The 18,067-nt window shown below is 44.2% G+C and overlaps 1 protein-coding gene across 3 annotated transcripts in view; it reads left to right on the top strand.

Moving 5' to 3' along the window:
* The first annotated feature begins 2,273 nt into the window (after positions 1-2,273).
* SLC18A2 (solute carrier family 18 member A2) overlaps positions 2,274-18,067 on the top strand; it is a 57,933-nt gene continuing 42,139 nt past the window's right edge. The window contains exons 1-4 of one of the 3 annotated variants that reach the window (XM_006111379.5): positions 2,274-2,447; positions 4,260-4,322; positions 4,987-5,137; positions 7,285-7,636. In XM_006111379.5, coding sequence (XP_006111441.3) covers positions 5,017-5,137; positions 7,285-7,636 — 473 coding nt within the window. In that variant the 5' untranslated portion in view covers positions 2,274-2,447; positions 4,260-4,322; positions 4,987-5,016. Of the gene's footprint in view, positions 2,448-2,856; positions 3,068-4,259; positions 4,323-4,986; positions 5,138-7,284; positions 7,637-18,067 lie in introns of those variants that run through there. The other 2 variants (XM_075935381.2, XM_075935380.2) reach the window with 2 other exon arrangements.

The raw sequence follows: 18,067 nt of genomic DNA, 5'->3' as shown, positions 1-18,067 counted from the left end.
TCGAAATAAGTGCTGTGTAGACACTTATATCGAAATAGGGGGCCTCCAGCCTTCCCAGGTGCCCCGGTGGCCACTCTCTCCCTCCCCTCCTCCCTGGAGCCCTTAAAGGGGTAAACTCTGGCCACAGTGCCCAAGCCAGCTCCAAGCCTGCAAGCACAGAGCCAGCAGTCACTGCCCCTGACCCAGTGGCCCCAAAACATGAGCCAGCAAGCCACTGGCAGCCAGCCCTTCACCTCTCCCCAGGAGCAGTCTGCCAGCTCCCAGGAGCCTGTCAGGGCCCGGAGAAGGCGGGCACCTTCCTGGTCCACAGCGGAGATCATGGACCTTATTCAGGTTTGGGGGGATGCCCCCAATGTCCATGATCTCTGTACTAGATGGAGGACCGCGGCTGTCTATGGCAGGCTAGCTGCCAGCCTGGCCACCAAAGGCCACATGCGAACCCAGGAGCAGGTTCGCATGAAAATCAAGTTGGTCCAGTGAGACCCATAACCCAGAGCCCTTCTTCTTCTTGCTTCCCCCTTTCAGCTCCTTCCTCCCAGTTTTCCCTCTCCCCTCTCCCACTCTCTTTCCTCCCCTTTCCTGCCTCCTTTCCCCAGTCTCACCAGAGTTTCAATCCTCCCCCCGTTTTGTTAAATAAAGAAAGTTTGTGTTTATGAAAATATGTGTATTTTATTTGACATCGGGGGGGGTTAGGGAGGGGTAGGTGGAAGGATGTGAGGGAGGAATGAGGCACAAGCCCCCAGTGAGGCAGACCAGGGAGGCTCTTAGTGTTCCTCAGGATGGAAGCTCTCCCGCAGGGCCTCCTGGATACTGACACCCCCCCGATGGACCTCCCAGATGGCAGCCTGCAGCAAGTGCAGCCAGGCTTGCAGCAACGTGTCCATGAGAAGCACCAGAGTGCCCATAGGCAGCTCTGGCTCCATGTAGCAGAGTGTTGTGATGTTCCAAGTGAGGGCAACCAGAGCGCGCAGAGACAAAACTGCTTTGCCGTCCCTCATCGATGTAGGCAAGCAAGCAGGGAAACCTGAGAACTGGCTGTCGGGGAGGGAGGGGGAAAGAGGTCCCTTTAAGCACAGACCTCAGATAGCCTCAGGCAGCAGCCACACAAAGTAACTCCTGACCTTAAATGCGATTCAGAGTCCACTCAGTGTGGACGCATTATTTCAAAATAGCAAAACACTATTTTGAAATGCATTTTGTGTGTAGATGCGTTATTTCGAAATAGTTTATTTCGAAATAACTATTTCAAAATAAGATATTTCAAAATAATACTGTAGTGTAGCGAATAACAATAATATATATAGTCTGAGATGAGCTCATCTGAAAAAGTGGGCTTTGCCCACAAACGCTCATGATACTATATATTATTTTTCTTAGTCTCTAAGGTGCCGCAGGACTAATTGTTCCAAAAGGATTTTTTTTTCAACAAATTTTCCAGTGAAACCTGCATCATTTAAAAAGACTCATCTGCTCAGAAAAGGGCACAACTTGATCAATTAACTTTGTAAACCTGGAAGAGCTGAGGTGTGCAACCCAGCCTAAGAAACAACCTGCTTCTCTAATAATGCCATCAGTTTTAAGTTAGAGATTCTCAAACTGTGGCCGGTGGGCTAATTCTCAGTGTAATGGGGCTCGCCAGTCAAATCTGAGTGGTGCAGCCCCTACTTCTGCCATAACCATGTCCACATCATCACACTCCCACCAAGTCTGATATCCCCTCCCAGGGGGTAATCCCCAGTTGAAAAGCTGTGATCTGCGAGGAGGAAGAGGCTACAATGAAGTTTTGCCTGTGGGGGCAGAGTGTCTTGGATGCTCTCTAGGGCTGTGTCCAGACTCAGGGTTTTTTTCGGGAAAAGTAGCCTTTTTCCGAAAAAACGTCACCTGCGTCTAGACTGCAGCCGCGTTCTTTCGAAATTAAATCGAAAGAACGCGGCTTTTCTTTTGACGGTGGTAAACCTCATTTTACGAGGAAGAACGCCTTTTTTCAAAAGTGCTCTTTCGAAAAAGGCGTTCTTGAATGCAAACGGGTTTTCAAAAGAGAGCCTCCAGACTGCCTTTCGAAAAAGCGGCTTGCTTTTTCGAAAGTTCTGCTTGCAGTCTAGACGCTCTTTTCCGAAAAAGCCTCTTTCGAAAGAGGCTTGCAGTCTAGACATAGCCTAGGTATGCCGAGAAACTGAAGTGGTTGGAAAGGGTTACGGAGAAACAATGTTCTGTGAGAAGCTTATTCAGGCTGTCTCGCTCACTCTTGCCAATTCCTCTATTGTGTTATTGTTATCCTTAACTCTATCCCGCAGCAGAGCGCCTCTGCCCTGCCGCCCACGCCGGGGGACAGACGAGTCTTCCTACGCCAGTTTGCCCGGCAGTTGCCTTCTTCCCTGGCCGCCAGCCTGCCTCGCCCAGCCAGTTCTCGGGGGCGCGCCCAGCCCAGATCGCAGCAGCGCTTTAAGGTCAGTAAAAACTTTGCGATGCCCTTTCCCCTTCGCGCGCGAAAAGTGGGTCCGTGTCACGCGCGGCACTGAGGGTCTGAAGCAAAAAGCGGGTTTCAGGAAGGGCCCTCCCAAAGCTAGCCAGCCACCCGCCCGTGTGCCGGGGCCAGGTGGGCGAGCCTGGGCACTAATTGCAGGAGCGCCCTGCGGGACAGCCCCAGAGCCTCTCTCGGTGCGGCTGGCACCGGGAACCAGCAGGCTCCCCATCAGTCCCTGACTCCCAGCCGCCGCCCGGGCGTTAGGGGGCCTCTGCTGGGAGAAAAACGGCTCCCTCTGCTCCCAGGCGTCTAGCTCTGCTCGCTGTGAGGGGCAGTCCCGCCGCTGGGGCCGGGCGGGCGCTCGCTCCCCGCCGCGTGGGGCACAGGCGCTTGGGTTGGCGGCGGGGCTTGCCCGGGGCAGGGCGCGCGGTAGCGGGTGCCTTGGGCCGGGGGCGATAAGCATCGCTGTGACGTCAGGGAGGAGGCTGCTAAGTGGCGCTGCCCAGAGGCGCTCGGGGCTTTTGGCGCCGCTCGCCCGGCCCAGCAAGAGCCGCGGAGAGCGAACAGCGGCCGGTACCGGCAGCAGCGAAGCAGCCTTGCTGGGTAAGCGCCCGCGCGCCTGGCGCCACGGCAGGGGGGCGCCCCGGGGTGGGGGGACAATGGGCGGTATCGGGGCAGGGGGCAGTGGTGCCGGAAGGAGAGCGGGAGGCAATAGTGGCGGGTGGCAGGGTAAGCGCGGGGGGGGGGAGGGGGTAGTTCTGGTGGAGGAAGAGTCGGGGGTGGGGAGAGTCCGGGGGCAGGGGCGGTGGGGCGGTGGGAGGCTGTGGTGGCAGGGGGGGGAGTTGGTGGGGCAGGGGTGGTGGGGCGGTGGGAGGCTGTGGTGGCGGGGAGGGGGGGTCCGGGGGCAGGGGCGGTGGGAGGCTGTGGTGGCGGGGGGGGAGTCCTGGGGCAGGGGTGGTGGGGCGGTGGGAGGCTGTGGTGGCGGGGGGGGGGGGGGAGTCCGGGGGCAGGAGTGGTGGGGCGGTGGGAGGCTGAGGTGGCGGGGGGAGAGTCCGGGGGCAGGAGTGGTGGGGCGGTGGGAGGCTGTGGTGGCGGGGGGGGGGGGGAGAGTCCGGGGGCAGGGATGGTGGGGTGGTGGGAGGCTGTGGTGGCGGGGGGAGGAGTCCGGGGGCAGGGGTGGTGGGGCGGTGGGAGGCTGTGGTGGCGGGGGGAGAGTCGGGGGGCGGTGGGAGGCTGAGGTGGCGGGGGGAGAGTTGGGAGGCGGTGGGAGGCTGTGGTGGCGGGGGGGGGGGAGAGTCCGGGAGTAGGGGTGGTGGGGCGGTGGGAGGCTGTGGTGGCGGGGTGGGGGGGAGAGTCCGGGGGCAGGGGTGGTGGGGCGGTGGGAGGCTGTGGTGGCGGGGGAGAGTCGGGGGGCGGTGGGAGGCTGAGGTGGCGGGGGGAGAGTCGGGGGGCGGTGGGAGGCTGTGGCGTCAGGGTGGGGGAGAAGCGGGGGGCAGTGGTGGCGGGCAGAGACCGAATCCTGGCCAACGGGTGTGTTGTCCTTCGCTGAGACTTGCATATCTTGTGCAAACCTCGCTCCAACCTCCCAGCTGCCTGGTGGTTCAGAATCTAGAGCGAACCGTGAGCTGAGCTCCGGCTGGTAGCAGCTTCTCCCGGGGAGAGTAAAGCATTGGAGCTGCTGATTGAAAAGACCGGTTCCCATTTATTACTCGGCCACCAGAGCAGAGTGAATGGGAGCGGCTGAGTTGGAAAGCGGACAGTTTGACGCTCTTATTTTACTGCATATTCACTCCAGGTGCTGCCTTAATCCTTCTGAGGTGGGGCTCTCGAGAACAGCTCGGCCGCAATCTGTTCGGAGGTAAGCAGGCAGGGGGCAGATTGAGTCCGGTGACTGGAGTACAATGTACCAGCACCGGTGAAATGGTCCCCTTAGTCCCTGCAGAATCTAAGCTTTCCTTAAAATAATAAGCTTCTGGCCCGTAAGGCTCTGAAGTCGTTGTAAACACGGACCCAATGCAGGGATGAGTCTGCATGCAGAGAGAAGGAAATTGCTCTACACCTCCGCTGTTAGTGGGGAGGGTCCCAACCACACCAGAATGGCTGTGATTCCTCTGTGCAGAACCGATGGCTGGGGGTGCAAAGGACACGAGGCGGGAGTGAAGGGCTGAGTATCTTTTTGATGCAGTAAAGAGTAAATCTACAGAGGAGTAAGCCTCCACCACATACTGGGGGAGGTGGGATTCATCCTCTTTCAATTTACAACACATAATGACAGTTTGAAGTCAGGATTTAACTGATCATTTTGAGAGAAACATCAGGCTTGTCTAGGATTGTGGGTAGAGATCTAACCAGGCCTCTCCCTCCCATCCTAGAGAGTAGAAAATAAACTAAGCATGGTGGTCTACAAAATTCCCATGTTGCTAGAAATGGTGAAACAATCCTGCACCAGCTTAAGGAGTCAGGAAAGCAACAAGGAGACAGCTTTTCCTCTATTTACCTAACTCTCCTTTATATGTCTGCAGTTCAAGTCGTTGTCTGAGGGAGCCTGTGCCATGGCTTGGAATGAATTCAATATTCTCAGTTGGTTCAGGGAGAGTCGGCAGTCCCGAAAACTAATCCTGCTTATTGTTTTCATTGCATTACTCCTGGACAACATGCTGCTAACTGTAGTGGGTATGTGGAGCCCTTTCTTTCCAATTTACTCTAGCACTACAGCCTCTCCAGTGGATGCACTGAACAGTCCTGTACATCTTCTGCAAGTTTGATTGGTGTTTCTTTCAAATAGTACATTCTCTGCAATACATTTTTTCAAATTATATATGAAATATTCTAGATACAGCAGTTTATATTTATAAAAAAATATAGGATAATTGTCTAAAAAGTTCAGCAATTAGTAGTGAACAGCAGTTTATATTTATAAAAAATATAGGATAATTGTCTAAAAAGTTCAGCAATTAGTAGTCAAAAGAAATTATCTGTCATTTTCTAAAGTATTTTTAACTGTGCTGCATTTTCTTTCCTCTGTGGTCATGCAAGCCAAAATGATAGGCTAGATAACACTTAAGAAATATGTTTCCCTATGATTGTTCCTGTGCACTTGCCCCCATCGTCATCGCTCTTATGATTTTCATGGCAAAACAATATTTATTCAGACTAATATGAAAGCTCTTTAGATAGATTTTAAATAACTAACACAACTAGGTTTAGTAAAATCAGCTTTGATCAGAACAAAGATTATGGGCCCTACTGTGCATCACTGAAATCAATAGCAAAACATCTATGGTACAGAGACAGGATATAACCACGTTTGTGGATAGAATACTTAGTTAAAAATGAGATTAGAGTTCAAGTTTCTTGAATATTTTTAACTGGTTGTTTTAGAAGTCCTCATATTAATGTACATTTGTATTCAAAAATGCAAATTAAAAAAGTCAAACCAACGTAAAGTATCAGTTTGTTCTTGTATTATATATATGTACACGTGGGCTACATCTACAATATGAGTTTTCTCTGCAAAAAATATGCAAACGAGGAACTCAGTTGCATGAATTGCAATCTCATTTGCATATTTTCTGCCGATCTGTTTTTGCGCAAAAACAAGCAGTGTGGACGTTTTCTTTTTGAGCAAAACCCCCTTTTTTCCGCAAGATTTTCACAAAAAGAAAACATCCACAGTGCTTGTGTTTGAGCAAAAACCCTAGTGCAAAAATGGATCCGCAGAAAATATGCAAATGAGATTGCAACTCATGCAACCGAGTCCCTCATTTGCATATTTTTTGCCAAGCAAACTCTTAGCATAGATGTAGGGAGTGTACAGATTTGACACCTTGGGCTATGAGATGGCAGTTTTACACTAAATTCCATATTGATTTCATTAGGGAGTTCAGCACAGTATGGCTTCTAATGAAAGGATAATATATATTTTGGCAAGTAATTTCTTTTTTTAAAGGAAAAATGTTCTCTTATATTAATTTTATTGGTTGTTCAGTAACGATGTTAGATCTTAGGTTTGCTAGAAAAATATATTTCAGAACCATATATAGATTGACTTTTGCAAGAGGCAATTCAAGTTAATAATGGTTAGTTTTTTCACTAATATTTCCTGACTAAAAATTACTATCTCACCTGCTTTTACTATTTTGAAAATATTTCCTTTACTATATATTAATCCTGTTAGGATACATCTAATATCTTTAAACATGTACTAAATGTTACTTTTAAATTACATTCTTTTATGTGAACTTAAAAAGCCCACCAGTGAAAAGCATGAACATCAATATTAGATCTCTATTAAATATAAAATATTTCCCTCTTAATAGTGTTATTTATACCAACATTTATTGAGCATAGTATGTTTTATTGGGAGTTTCCTTTGGTGTAAATGTCTTGTTAGATCTGTAAATGTTCTTTGTAAAAGCATCACACAACAAGACTGCACAAAAAGTGTCTTGGGGTTTCCTCACATGTTCTGCCCTTCAATAGTACTTGTGTAGACAGCTTACATTCATGCCAATGAACATAAACTGAATATTTATGGAAAAGACTTACAGAAATTGGTCATAACTGCACTACCTAATTATAATTCAGTGTAGTCAGTGTTTTTCCCTGGCATAACTTTTGTTGTTGCAATTCTTTTCTGAAAGCAAAAACAAAAAACCCAAACCCTTATAAAACAAACTACTTATCTCTGTTCTATTCAGCAAACTCCTATTTTTATTTCTTCTATTATATTTCCTGTAATAAAGTGTGATAGCTAATGAAATTATGGTATTTATATACAACAGATGTCAACTTACTTACATACTATGTTTGATTTCCAGTGCCAATAATTCCCAGTTACCTGTACACCATTGAACACCAGAAAAATGTAACAGAACCCCCGACTATGAGACCTGAGAGAGCTGCCTCAACCATGTCCAGTTTTCAAAGCATCTTCTCCTATTATGACAACTCCACAATGGAAACTGGAAATCGTTCTGCTAGGACAAGATCGAGAGATTTGTATGGTACTCACACAGAGCAAATGATGGTAAATGTAACTAATACACCATCTGATTGCCTGACAGAAGACAAGGACCTGCTAAATGAAAATGTTCAAGTTGGTTTATTGTTCGCTTCTAAAGCCACTGTGCAGCTGATCACAAACCCTTTCATAGGACCAATGACAAACAGGTATGTTGTTTCTTGTTATACTGTTTGCATTTTATACTAAGATTTTACTATAATCAGTATTTCAAATAAAGATTTGTTTTCTTTTTCTAAGTTGACAACTCCCTGGAGTTTTCATTTCATTTATAGCCACTGAAATATGTTTGACTAGCACATCTGCTTTATAATTAAAATCTTTTCAAAGTAAACTTAAGTATCATGCTTGAACCATTTTTCTACTTTAATAATCATCCAATTTCTCTGTCTCTCTCTTTTTTTCTTTTTACTCCTAAGTCTGTGTATCTTTATAGAAGCTTTTATTGAAAGGGTCAGTCAAATTCTTTGAGCACGGCCAACATAAATACTACATTACTTGGCCAGAAAGATAACATGGTTTACTAACTACAGCCAGATCATTGTGAGTAAACCTATAATGTGATAAAGTTATAGGCAGCTTTTAAGTTGAAGTTGTAGGCAGCGTTCACATTCCTGCACCTTCCCCCCCCATGCGTATGCTGTAGAGACTTTTTATTTATAGTGCATCTTGAGAATCTAGGACTGTTGTTAATGTTCCATGAGCTCATAGCGAGGGAAAAAATGCAAAGCTGTGCTTGACTTCAGTGGGATAGAGCGCAAAGCTATTGTATGTATTCTTGATGCTTTCTTGTTCCATCATTAAATTATTATATAAATCCTCAGCTGGTGTAAATTGTTTCACATTATTAAAATCAGTGGTATCACACTGATTTATTCTAGTTGATATTCTGGTCCAATGACTTCATACAAAGTACATTTCTGTGGATGTCAGATATATGGAAAGGAAGTGTGTTTAACGTTTTCAATTTACTTGAATGGAATTAGAACCACAGCTATGGTTATTCATACTATATTAGTATTCCATCAATGAAATTCCAAAAGAAAATAAATGAAACACTGCTGTTCTTTGTTTGGAGATAGAATATTCATAAATTTAGTTTCTTTTAAGCATTTGGTGTAAGTGGAGCAGACTAAAGGTTATTTTATTGATGATAGCTAACATAATACAAAATTGTAGTATAATAAGGGACATGATGGATATGTGGACAGGAGTGCCATGTGAGCAAAGTACAATACTTATAAGCTTGAAAGATTTTTTTAACAATTGTGGTTGTTTCATTATTATGAAAATGAACATCATTTTAAAGCCCTGTTTTAATGTTAATGATTTTGTGCAATGTTCCCCATTGAAGCATTTATTTCAATCCCTGGGCATAATACAGTGACATGTTACCTAATCAGTAAGATGTATGAGACTATAGGATCTCTGTGTACAAGGTTACTTTTCATTTTGTTAAAATTCAAAGCATAATTTTTTGTGTTTTATATGTAAGCTGTTCTTTCAGCAAATTGTTTTCTGTCTGGAAAGTGTTCTTTGGCAAGCTCTCTATTATGTTACCCTGGTTAGATGGTTTTCTTTTGTTGGTGCATGCATTGCTTCTCGTATATGCCAGTTATACAAACAATCAAAACATGTTTGCTTCTGAAATCAAAACTGATACTCTTCTTAAATCTTTGGGCTTGTCTATACACAGAAGACGTAACCATTTACATTTTTAGTTTTAATCTTATACAGTATAGCTATATATACCACAAGCAGGGTTTGCACTTGTCAAATCTTCCATTACATGTGTGCAAGTTTGTGTTTTTAGATCAGCCTTTAAACAAAAATCTCTCACTTCACCTCACACTCCTTCCCCCCACTTTTGCAAAAAATTTAGTATAACTACTTAGCAGAAAAAATTATTTTTGTTAATTTGCTGATAAGCAACTCTTATCAGGTTATTCTTCCTTGGTCGTCATCATAATAAGGGTGGCATGTAGACTGGTACATTCAGATACTTTCGTAAAAAAATAGTCCTCTTTTATTAATATGACACTTAGATTTTTTTTGTTAGTGGTCAGTTTAAGTGGCCACACTTTAATACAATTTATGTAATTTCTTTAGAAAACCTACACTGTGGAAGTGCTCGCAAGAAAGACTGTTCATAAAATACAAACAACTATGCACCCATAATTATGCATACAAAGTCCTGATGCAGCTATGCGTTGGAGTAGCATTGCTTTTGTGAAGGATACTGGGGGTGGGTACTGCTGGGGCACAAAGTCTCCCTGGTGAGCTGCTGTGGATCTCTAGAGATCTGCGTGGGTCTCTGGGATCCACTAAGTTTGAGAATGGTCCACCTAGCTTTTGGTGGTTGTTAACATGGCTAGCCTCTGCTTTCCATCAGGCTGATCTAGGGAGTGCTTTGTGAGAGGTTACATACTGAGATTTCCTCCTCGACACTTCTTGGACATTTTCCAATAGGAGGGAGTATGGGCCATTCCATTACCTACCACATTGTGTATGGGTAGTGTAAAATGTATGATTAAGTGTTAGAGCCAAACAAACAGTATATTTTAAAAATATATAGAAAAGAATGTCATCATAACACAAAACTTCTAACTTTCATCCATAGAGTTGTTGTAGTTTCATATATAATTTTTACCTTGACCTCAGTATCTAAATACCATCTTTTGAGGGATGTTTTAAGTAAAATATCATCAATTCATAGAATAATAGAATACTAGAACTGGAAGGGACCTTGAGGGGTTCCCTGCACTTATGACAGGACCAAGCATCATCATACTTGACAGATATTCATTATCTCACAGAAAGTTTTTTGGTGAATTTATAATAGAGCATGTTCTCTCTCTCGCTTTCTAAATTGAATAGAAAGTTTAACAATATTGAATTATTATATGTAGAATTGGTAGCATTGTCTGTAGTTGAATTTGCCACAGATTTCTTATTATAAAGACCCTCTTAAGTTGCCTTTAACTTACTCAAACTAAATTGTTCTGCCAGAACTTTTCCAGGCTGAAATTTTTTGGAAAGTTTCTGCAGAAATGGTTCTGCCGTTTTCAAGAGCAGGATTAGGGAAAAATGTTTTGTTCATGTTAAAAAAGTCTTATAACCTTCTGCTTGAGAAGCTCAGCATGTTTTTCTCAAGACCTGCATGTTGCATTTTTGTTTTTTCGATCACTGTGAAAGAATTATATTTATTTTGGGTGGTTGTTTAGATTTTATGAAGAAATATACACTTTAAGCACTCAGATTTGTACCTGATGCAACAGATGATTATATTAATGTCACTTTGCAGCTATAACAAGCTTTCTTTTACTTGGATATAGAATTTTTCAGGATTTTTTCCATCTTTTTTCTTTTATGCAGTTATGTAGTAATTTTAATTTTTAATTACTAGATTAGTGAATTAAAGGTGTGAGTGATTCTAACTAATGGCTGTCATATAGTCCAACATCATTCCATGGACAACTGGCAAAATATGGATATTCCTAAGAGAACTGTGCCAATATTATTTTGCCTGATCTAGTTTACATTCAGCTAGTATGGAGAATACTAAGGGTACATCTACACTACATGCTTATTTCGGAATAAGCTATTCCAGAAGATATATTCCGAAATAGCTTATTTCGAAATAGAGCATCCACACTACAGAGATGCCTCAAAATTAGTCCAAGGCAGGCTCCCCTAATATGGATGTGCTATCTCTATTTAGAGCCCCAGGAAGCACTGGAGAGAAATTACTTAGAATGGCCCTGGTGAGGAACTATTTTAAAATAGCTTCAGTGTGGATGTTCCACTGCTACTATTTTGAAATAGCTATTTCGGAAGAAGAGTTATTCGTCATGGAATGAGGTTTACAGAAGTCGGAATAAGCCACTCGTTATTTCGATATTATTTTGAAAATAATGGAATGGCTGTGTAGATACTCTCATTGTTATTTTGGAATTACGCTAAATATTCTGAAATAACAGTACAGTGTAGATGCACCCTAACAGTGCAGTGCAGTCAAGATAAGTAAGACTTGTATGGATCTTGGGTACATATTTTGTTCACTAGCCTGCTCCAAAGCCTGCATTGTGCTGTCTTATCTGAGATTATGTCTACACTACACTATATTCAACTCTGAGCTCCCAGATGAGAGCTGTGGACCTGAGGTTTCTGTTCTCCAGCAGGGAGATCTACATCTGGAGACCAGTCAGCTGCCATGCTCCCAGCAGGGAGCCACTACCCTGAGGGGCAGAAGGGCTTTCAACAGAGTGTGTGGTTTTCAGATGGCAGCCCAAGCTGGGAGCCTGGTGGCAGCCCAGTCTGGAGTGAAGATCCAAAGCCAGCTTAGTGTCTACACACATATATCACCTAACTACACCAACTTAAGTCCTATGCTTCTCATCGAGTTAGTTTTATTATGTCAGCATAGCAGAGGAGTTACACAGGTGGAACTGTGTGTACAATGCCACAGTTTTGTTGATGAAAGCTGACTTTTTTCCAACAAATTGTGTAGCATAGACCAGGTCTTATACTCTCACCTAGGGATGTAAAGGGTTAACCAGTTACCTGGTAAGCCTGCACCTTACTGGCATGCTTACTGGGGTAACTGGTTAACTAGCCGGGGGGAGGAGAAGAAGGCTGGTCTGGCTGGATTACAGTGACAGAGCTCAGTCTATTGAGATTACAAAGATTGATGAGTGACTTTATTAGCCCATACATATATATGTGTGGGGGAGAGGACATTTAATAATAGGCTTTTCACCCTAGCAGACAAAGGTACAACAAGATCCAATGGCTAGAAATTGAAGCTAAATAAATTCAGAATATAAGTAATACATATTTTTTCACCAATAAGGATAATTTCAACAAGTTATCATTTACATATGTAAATCGTCTCAAAAGGTGAAAGGAGTTTAAGAATCAGGCCCATTCACCTACACCAAGAGAACAGAAGTATGAGATAACACGACTAGGGTTGCCAGGTGTCTGGTTTTCAACTGAGAAGCTCAGTTGAAAATGGACCCTTGTGCCCTTGTGATTCCAGTCAGCATGACCCACCAGCCTGTTAAATTTGGTTGGCAGTGCTGTGGGGCTAAGGCAAGTTGGTGACTACCTGTCCTGGTTTTATGCTGCACCCCAGATGCAACCAGTAGTTCAGGCTCCTAGGCAGGGAGGCCAGAGGACTTCACATGATGCTCTAGCCCCAAGCAGTAGCCTTGTGTTCCCATTGGCCAGAAACCATGGCCAATGGGAGCTGCGGGGGCAATGTCTGCAGTCAAGAGCAGTGCGCAGAGCCTACTAGCTCTGCTATCTAGGAGTCAGACCTGCTGGCTGCTTCTGGGGTACAGCATGGAGCTAGGAACAGCTTAACTCTGCAGCACCACTTACTGGGAGCCACTTGAGGAAAGCCTTCACCCCAACCCTGAGCCCCAACTCTTTAACTTAGCCTTGAGCCCACTAAACCCAGAACACTCTCCTGCACCCCATAGCCTTCATCCATGGGGCCATACCTCAGAGCCCACACTACTAACCAGAGCCCTTACCCATCTGCACCCCAAACCCATGTGTCAACTTGCAGCCCCCTCCCTAACTCCAAATCCCTTGGTCCCACCTCACAGCCTGGAGCCTCTCCTATGCCCAAAGCCCCTCATCCCCAGCTCCAGCCAACTCAGAGCCCACATCCCAGCTTAGAGCCTGAACATTCTCCCACATCCAACCCCCTTCAACATGCAATCCCCTCCTGAAGTCTGAATCCTGGAGCCCACTAGCCTGGAGCCCTCTCCTGCAACCCAAACTCCTGCCCCCACCCCAAGATGGAGTGCTTACCCTCTTCTACACTCTTCCCCAACCCCATCCCAGCCTAGTGAGAGTAAGTGAGGGTGGGGAAGAGCAAGCTACCAAGGGAGGGGGAATGTAATGAGTAAGAACGATACTTTGCAGAAGGGGCAGGGCAGGGGGTGGCCTTAGGGAAGGTGCAGAATTAGGGTGTTCGGTTTTGTGTGAGTAGAATGTTGGCAACACTAAACAGGACAGCAGTGAGATAATAGACTTAAATTGCCTTTGCTGAAAATGGCACAATTCTTAGAATAAACACAACAAAATGCTGACCATAGATAGCCTATTCTCAGTTACATCAGTACTACTTTGGAGTAAGGGCACTGACATCAAAGTATTTGTGCCAGTAGAAGTAAGAAAAACACTGTTGCCGCTGAGGTTTTTTTTCAGTTTTATTTCACTGACTAAGTATGAAACACTAAACCCATCAATGATTTATCTCATCACCATAAGGCATGGTCTACATTACCATGTTATTTCCAAATAATAACTCCCAAAATAACCATTTTGAAATAAACATATTCCTCTTTACAAGCAGGAGTTATTTAAAGATAACAATCCCATTACGTCAAAATTACAGGCTTGGTAGTATGGATGCTTGCCTTGTTATTTCAAAATAAAAGGAGTTATTTTGAAATAATTCCCCATGTAGACATGCCCTAAGGTGCTACAGGACTACTCATTTTTAAAGTTACACCCTAACATGGCTACCCCTCTGAGACTTGTTAATGAGTGTAAGCCAAGGTCTGAATGAGCTCTCTCCTGCTATCTGTTGAGGAACGTGGTGGGAGAGGGCTTCAGGAGCAAACCATATTTGCATAGATATAGACACAACTACTTTGCCTAGGTGATCAGCAGACAGACTGGCTTTGACAAAGTGATCAATTTTGGCTGTTGTGGGATAAAATTTACTTTAGTCTTGGATGAAGAGGTAATGAAATGTTATTTTCTTTATTGTATGACTAAAGGGCGGGAAAAAATAAATTCATGGAGGTAAATGGTAGAAGGGTTATAATGTAATATGAGTTTACCAAAAATAGATCATGCAATGGTGACCTGTTTTCCTCGTTTGAGAAAATAACTGATTTTTTTTTAGATAAGGGGAAGTGCAGTAGATCTAATAAATCTGGATTTCAGCAAAACATTAACATGAGAAATTATTAGTTAAATTAGGAAAGCTGGGGATCAGAAGCCTTCTCCCTTTTAGACAGTTTTTTATGCAATGGGTTGTACTGAAAGGTGATTTTTTTGACTGAAAGGATGTTATTCATGGAGTTACTCAGGGACTGGTCTTGAGACCAATTGTAGTTAATATTTTTATTAATATCCTTGGCGCACAAAAAAGGAGGAGCTAATGATATTATATTGGGAGTCATCAATTCAGAGGAGGACTGGAGTTTTATATGCGTAAATCTGGATGACATTGAAGACTGTAGTAACAGAAAGAGGGGGATGAAATTGAATAGTACAAAATGCAGATCTTGCTGTTAAGGTCTAATAAAAAGAGTTTGTTTTACAAGCTGGAGGCTGATCAATTGGAAGCAGTGAGGGGGGGAAATACCTGGGTGTCAGGAGATTGCTCACAGGATGACAAAGAACCACCACTGTAATGTGAATGTGAAAAAATTCAATGTAGGATGTATCACTCCCATGGAAATGCCTCAGCTGATAAAGAAGTATTAGTGCCATTGTGGAAGGAACTAGCAAGACCTTATTTGGAATACTGTGTACCTTCTGATCACCCATATTTGTAAAAGGAGAACTTAAACTAGAATAGATGTAGAGAAGAGCTATTAAGATAGCCTACCTTATGAGAGGAAGCTAGAAGAACTTGGCATATTTAATTTAGCAAAAAGAAGGCTGAGATGGGAATATCATTGCTCTCCATAAATACATTAAGTGGTAAATACCAGGGAGGATGAATAGCTGTTTAAACTAAAGGACAATGCTGGCACCGTAATAAATGAATATGGCCATGAACAAATTCGGACTGTAAATTAAAAGGTTTCTAGCCATCAGAGCGGTGAGGTTTTGGAACACCCTTCCAATAGGAGTTGTCGGTTCACAATCCTGCTGGAAAGGCATAACAAGTGGGGTTCTGCAGGGGTCTGTTTTGGGACCGGCTCTGTTCAATATCTTCATCAATGATTTAGATATTGGTATAGAAAGTATGCTTATTAAGTTTGCAGATGATACCAAGCTGGGAGAGGTTGCGACTAATCTGGAGGATAGGGTCATAATTCAAAATGACCTGGACAAATTGGAGGAATGGTCTGAGGTAAATAGGATGGAGTTTAATAAAGGCAAATGCAAAGTGCTCCACTTAGGAAGGAGCAATCAGTTTCATACATACAGAATGGGAAACGACTGTCTAGGAAGGAGTACGGCAGAAAGGGATCTAGGGGTCATAGTGGACCACAAGTTGAGTATGAGTTAGCAGTGTGATGCTGTTGCAAAGAAAGCAAACATGATTCTGGGATGCATTAACAGGTGTTGTGAGCAAGACACGAGAAGTCATTCTTCCGCTCTACTCTGCACTGGTTAGGCCTCAGTTGGAGTATTGTGTCCAGTTCTGGGCACCACATTTCAAGAAAGATGTGGAGAAATTGGAGAGGGTCTAGAGAAGAGTAACGAGAATGATTAAAGGTCTAGAGAACGTGACCTATGAGGGAAGGCTGAAGGAATTGGGTTTGTTTAGTTTAGAAAAGAGAAGATTGAGGGGGGACATGATAGCAGTTTTCAGATATCTAAAAGGAAGTCATAAGGAGGAGGGAGAAAACTTGTTCATCTTTGCCTCTGGGGATAGAACAAGAAGCAATGGGCTTAAACTGCAGCAAGGGAGGTTTAGGTTGGACATTAGGAAAAAGTTCCTAACTGTCAGGGTAGTCTAACACTGGAATAAATTGCCCAGGGAGGTTGTGGAATTTCCATCTGTGGAGATATTTAAGAGTAGGCTAGATAAATGTCTATCAGGGATGGTCTAGACAGTATTTGGTCCTGCCATGAGGGCAGGGGACTGGACTTGATGACCTCTCGAGGTCCCTTCCAGTCCTAGTATTCTATGATTCTATGATTAGTTTCAAAAGAGAACTCGTCAAATTTGTGAGTGCGATTGTATGATAGTGAATCTTGTGACGGTAGTGGGCAGAACTAAACAGTCCCTGGAGCTCACTTCTGGTTTATGTCTTAGGTTGCAAAAAGCTCATGTTTTAGGGTTTCACATGATCACCTGCAGGGGGTCAGGAAGCAATCCTCTCCCACCATGAATTTAGGATGTGGTTTGACCTCCATCCTCTGATGCATCAGATGTGGCCATGGTTGGAGATGGGTCATTAGGTGGGATGGGCTAGGGCTCAGATGTGCCATTAAGCAATCTGTCTCCCAGGTGCTTGGCTGGTTGATTTTCTTGCTCATGCACTCAAGGGAAGGAGGCAAATCTAAGGGTACAGCTAAACTTTCTCCCTATCTTGAGAAAGGGATGCAAATGTAGTGTACCAAAATTGCTAATGAAGCGTGGGATTTAAATATCCCACGCTTAATTAGCATAATTGCGTCCGGGTGCCATTTTGAATCACGTTATTGTGAAATAAAACGCCCCGTGTAGCAGCGTTATTTCGAGAGAAAACCCTTCTCTCGAAATAACTGTTACTCCTCATTGTATGTTACAATGAAGAGCGGCTGCCAAGCTGTTTCTCTTCTAAAAACTGTGAGCCCAGAGGAAAGGGGGGAAGGTTTTAGATGCTGCCCTGTTCCCAGCACAATCCCATTGGCTGGTTTCTGACCAGAAGGAAAAAAAAGAAGTGTGTGTGTGGGGGGGGGAACCAAAGTTGTTGAGCCAAAAAAAAAAAAAAAAGGAAAAAGGACTCCAAGAAAATGTGCGGTTGAGCACTAAGACCCTTGGTCGGCAGCCATTTTGTGCTGGCAGACTTGCTGGGGTCGGGGGGCTGGGGGTATTGGGAGCCGGGGAAGGAGGCTCGGTGGGAGGGGGATGTGTGCGGCCAGGTGCTGAGTATTTATAGGGTTTCCAGGTACCTGGCATTTTTGCCTCCTGGCCGGGGAAAAAATCAGAAAATACTGGACATTTTAGGTGTCCGGTATTCTCTGAATTTTTTTACTGGACTGGAGGCGAAAATACCGGACTGTCCGGGTAAATACCAGACACCTGGCAACCCTATAGCCAAACCCTTTGCCCCCCTCCTACATCCAGAGCCCACTCTCCCTCCTGCACCCCAAACACTTACTCCAAGCTCCCTTCTGCACCCAACCTCCATTCCAGACCCTGCACTTCCTCCATTAATATCATGGAAGAGTGTGGCCCTTGTCCACTTTCCAAAAGCTTGGAGTGGACCCCCATCAAAAATTAGTGCCCACCCTTGGTATAAAGTTATCTCAAATCTGGGGAGAAAAGACAAGAGAAGGAAACAAAAGCTAAAAAATGTTCTATCCCTTCACAGTCTCACAGCTTTTCCTTGTATATAAAGCACCACAGAGGAAGAAGGGGAGTGACCCAGGAGAAAGCAACTATTTTATTATTTCTTCCTCTGTGGGATTATTTATATATTAAAAAAGGTTTCGTAACTGATCTGATCAGAGCACAAACTCCTGAGCAGTGCATTGTAAACTGTATTGGAAGGTCAGAGAACACAGCTACAGGCCAGGATCTAATGGTAGCACAACAACCAATTAATCAGTGTTTCTGTTTTAGAAGGATGTGTCGATGTTTTAAGAGAGGAACTAACAGGAAGAAA

This window comes from Pelodiscus sinensis, chromosome 8, assembly GCF_052426305.1.
Source record: "Pelodiscus sinensis isolate ZL-2025 chromosome 8, ASM5242630v1, whole genome shotgun sequence".
In the NCBI taxonomy this organism is placed as follows: Eukaryota; Metazoa; Chordata; order Testudines; family Trionychidae; genus Pelodiscus; species Pelodiscus sinensis.
This window is presented reverse-complemented; position numbering and strand designations above follow the sequence as displayed.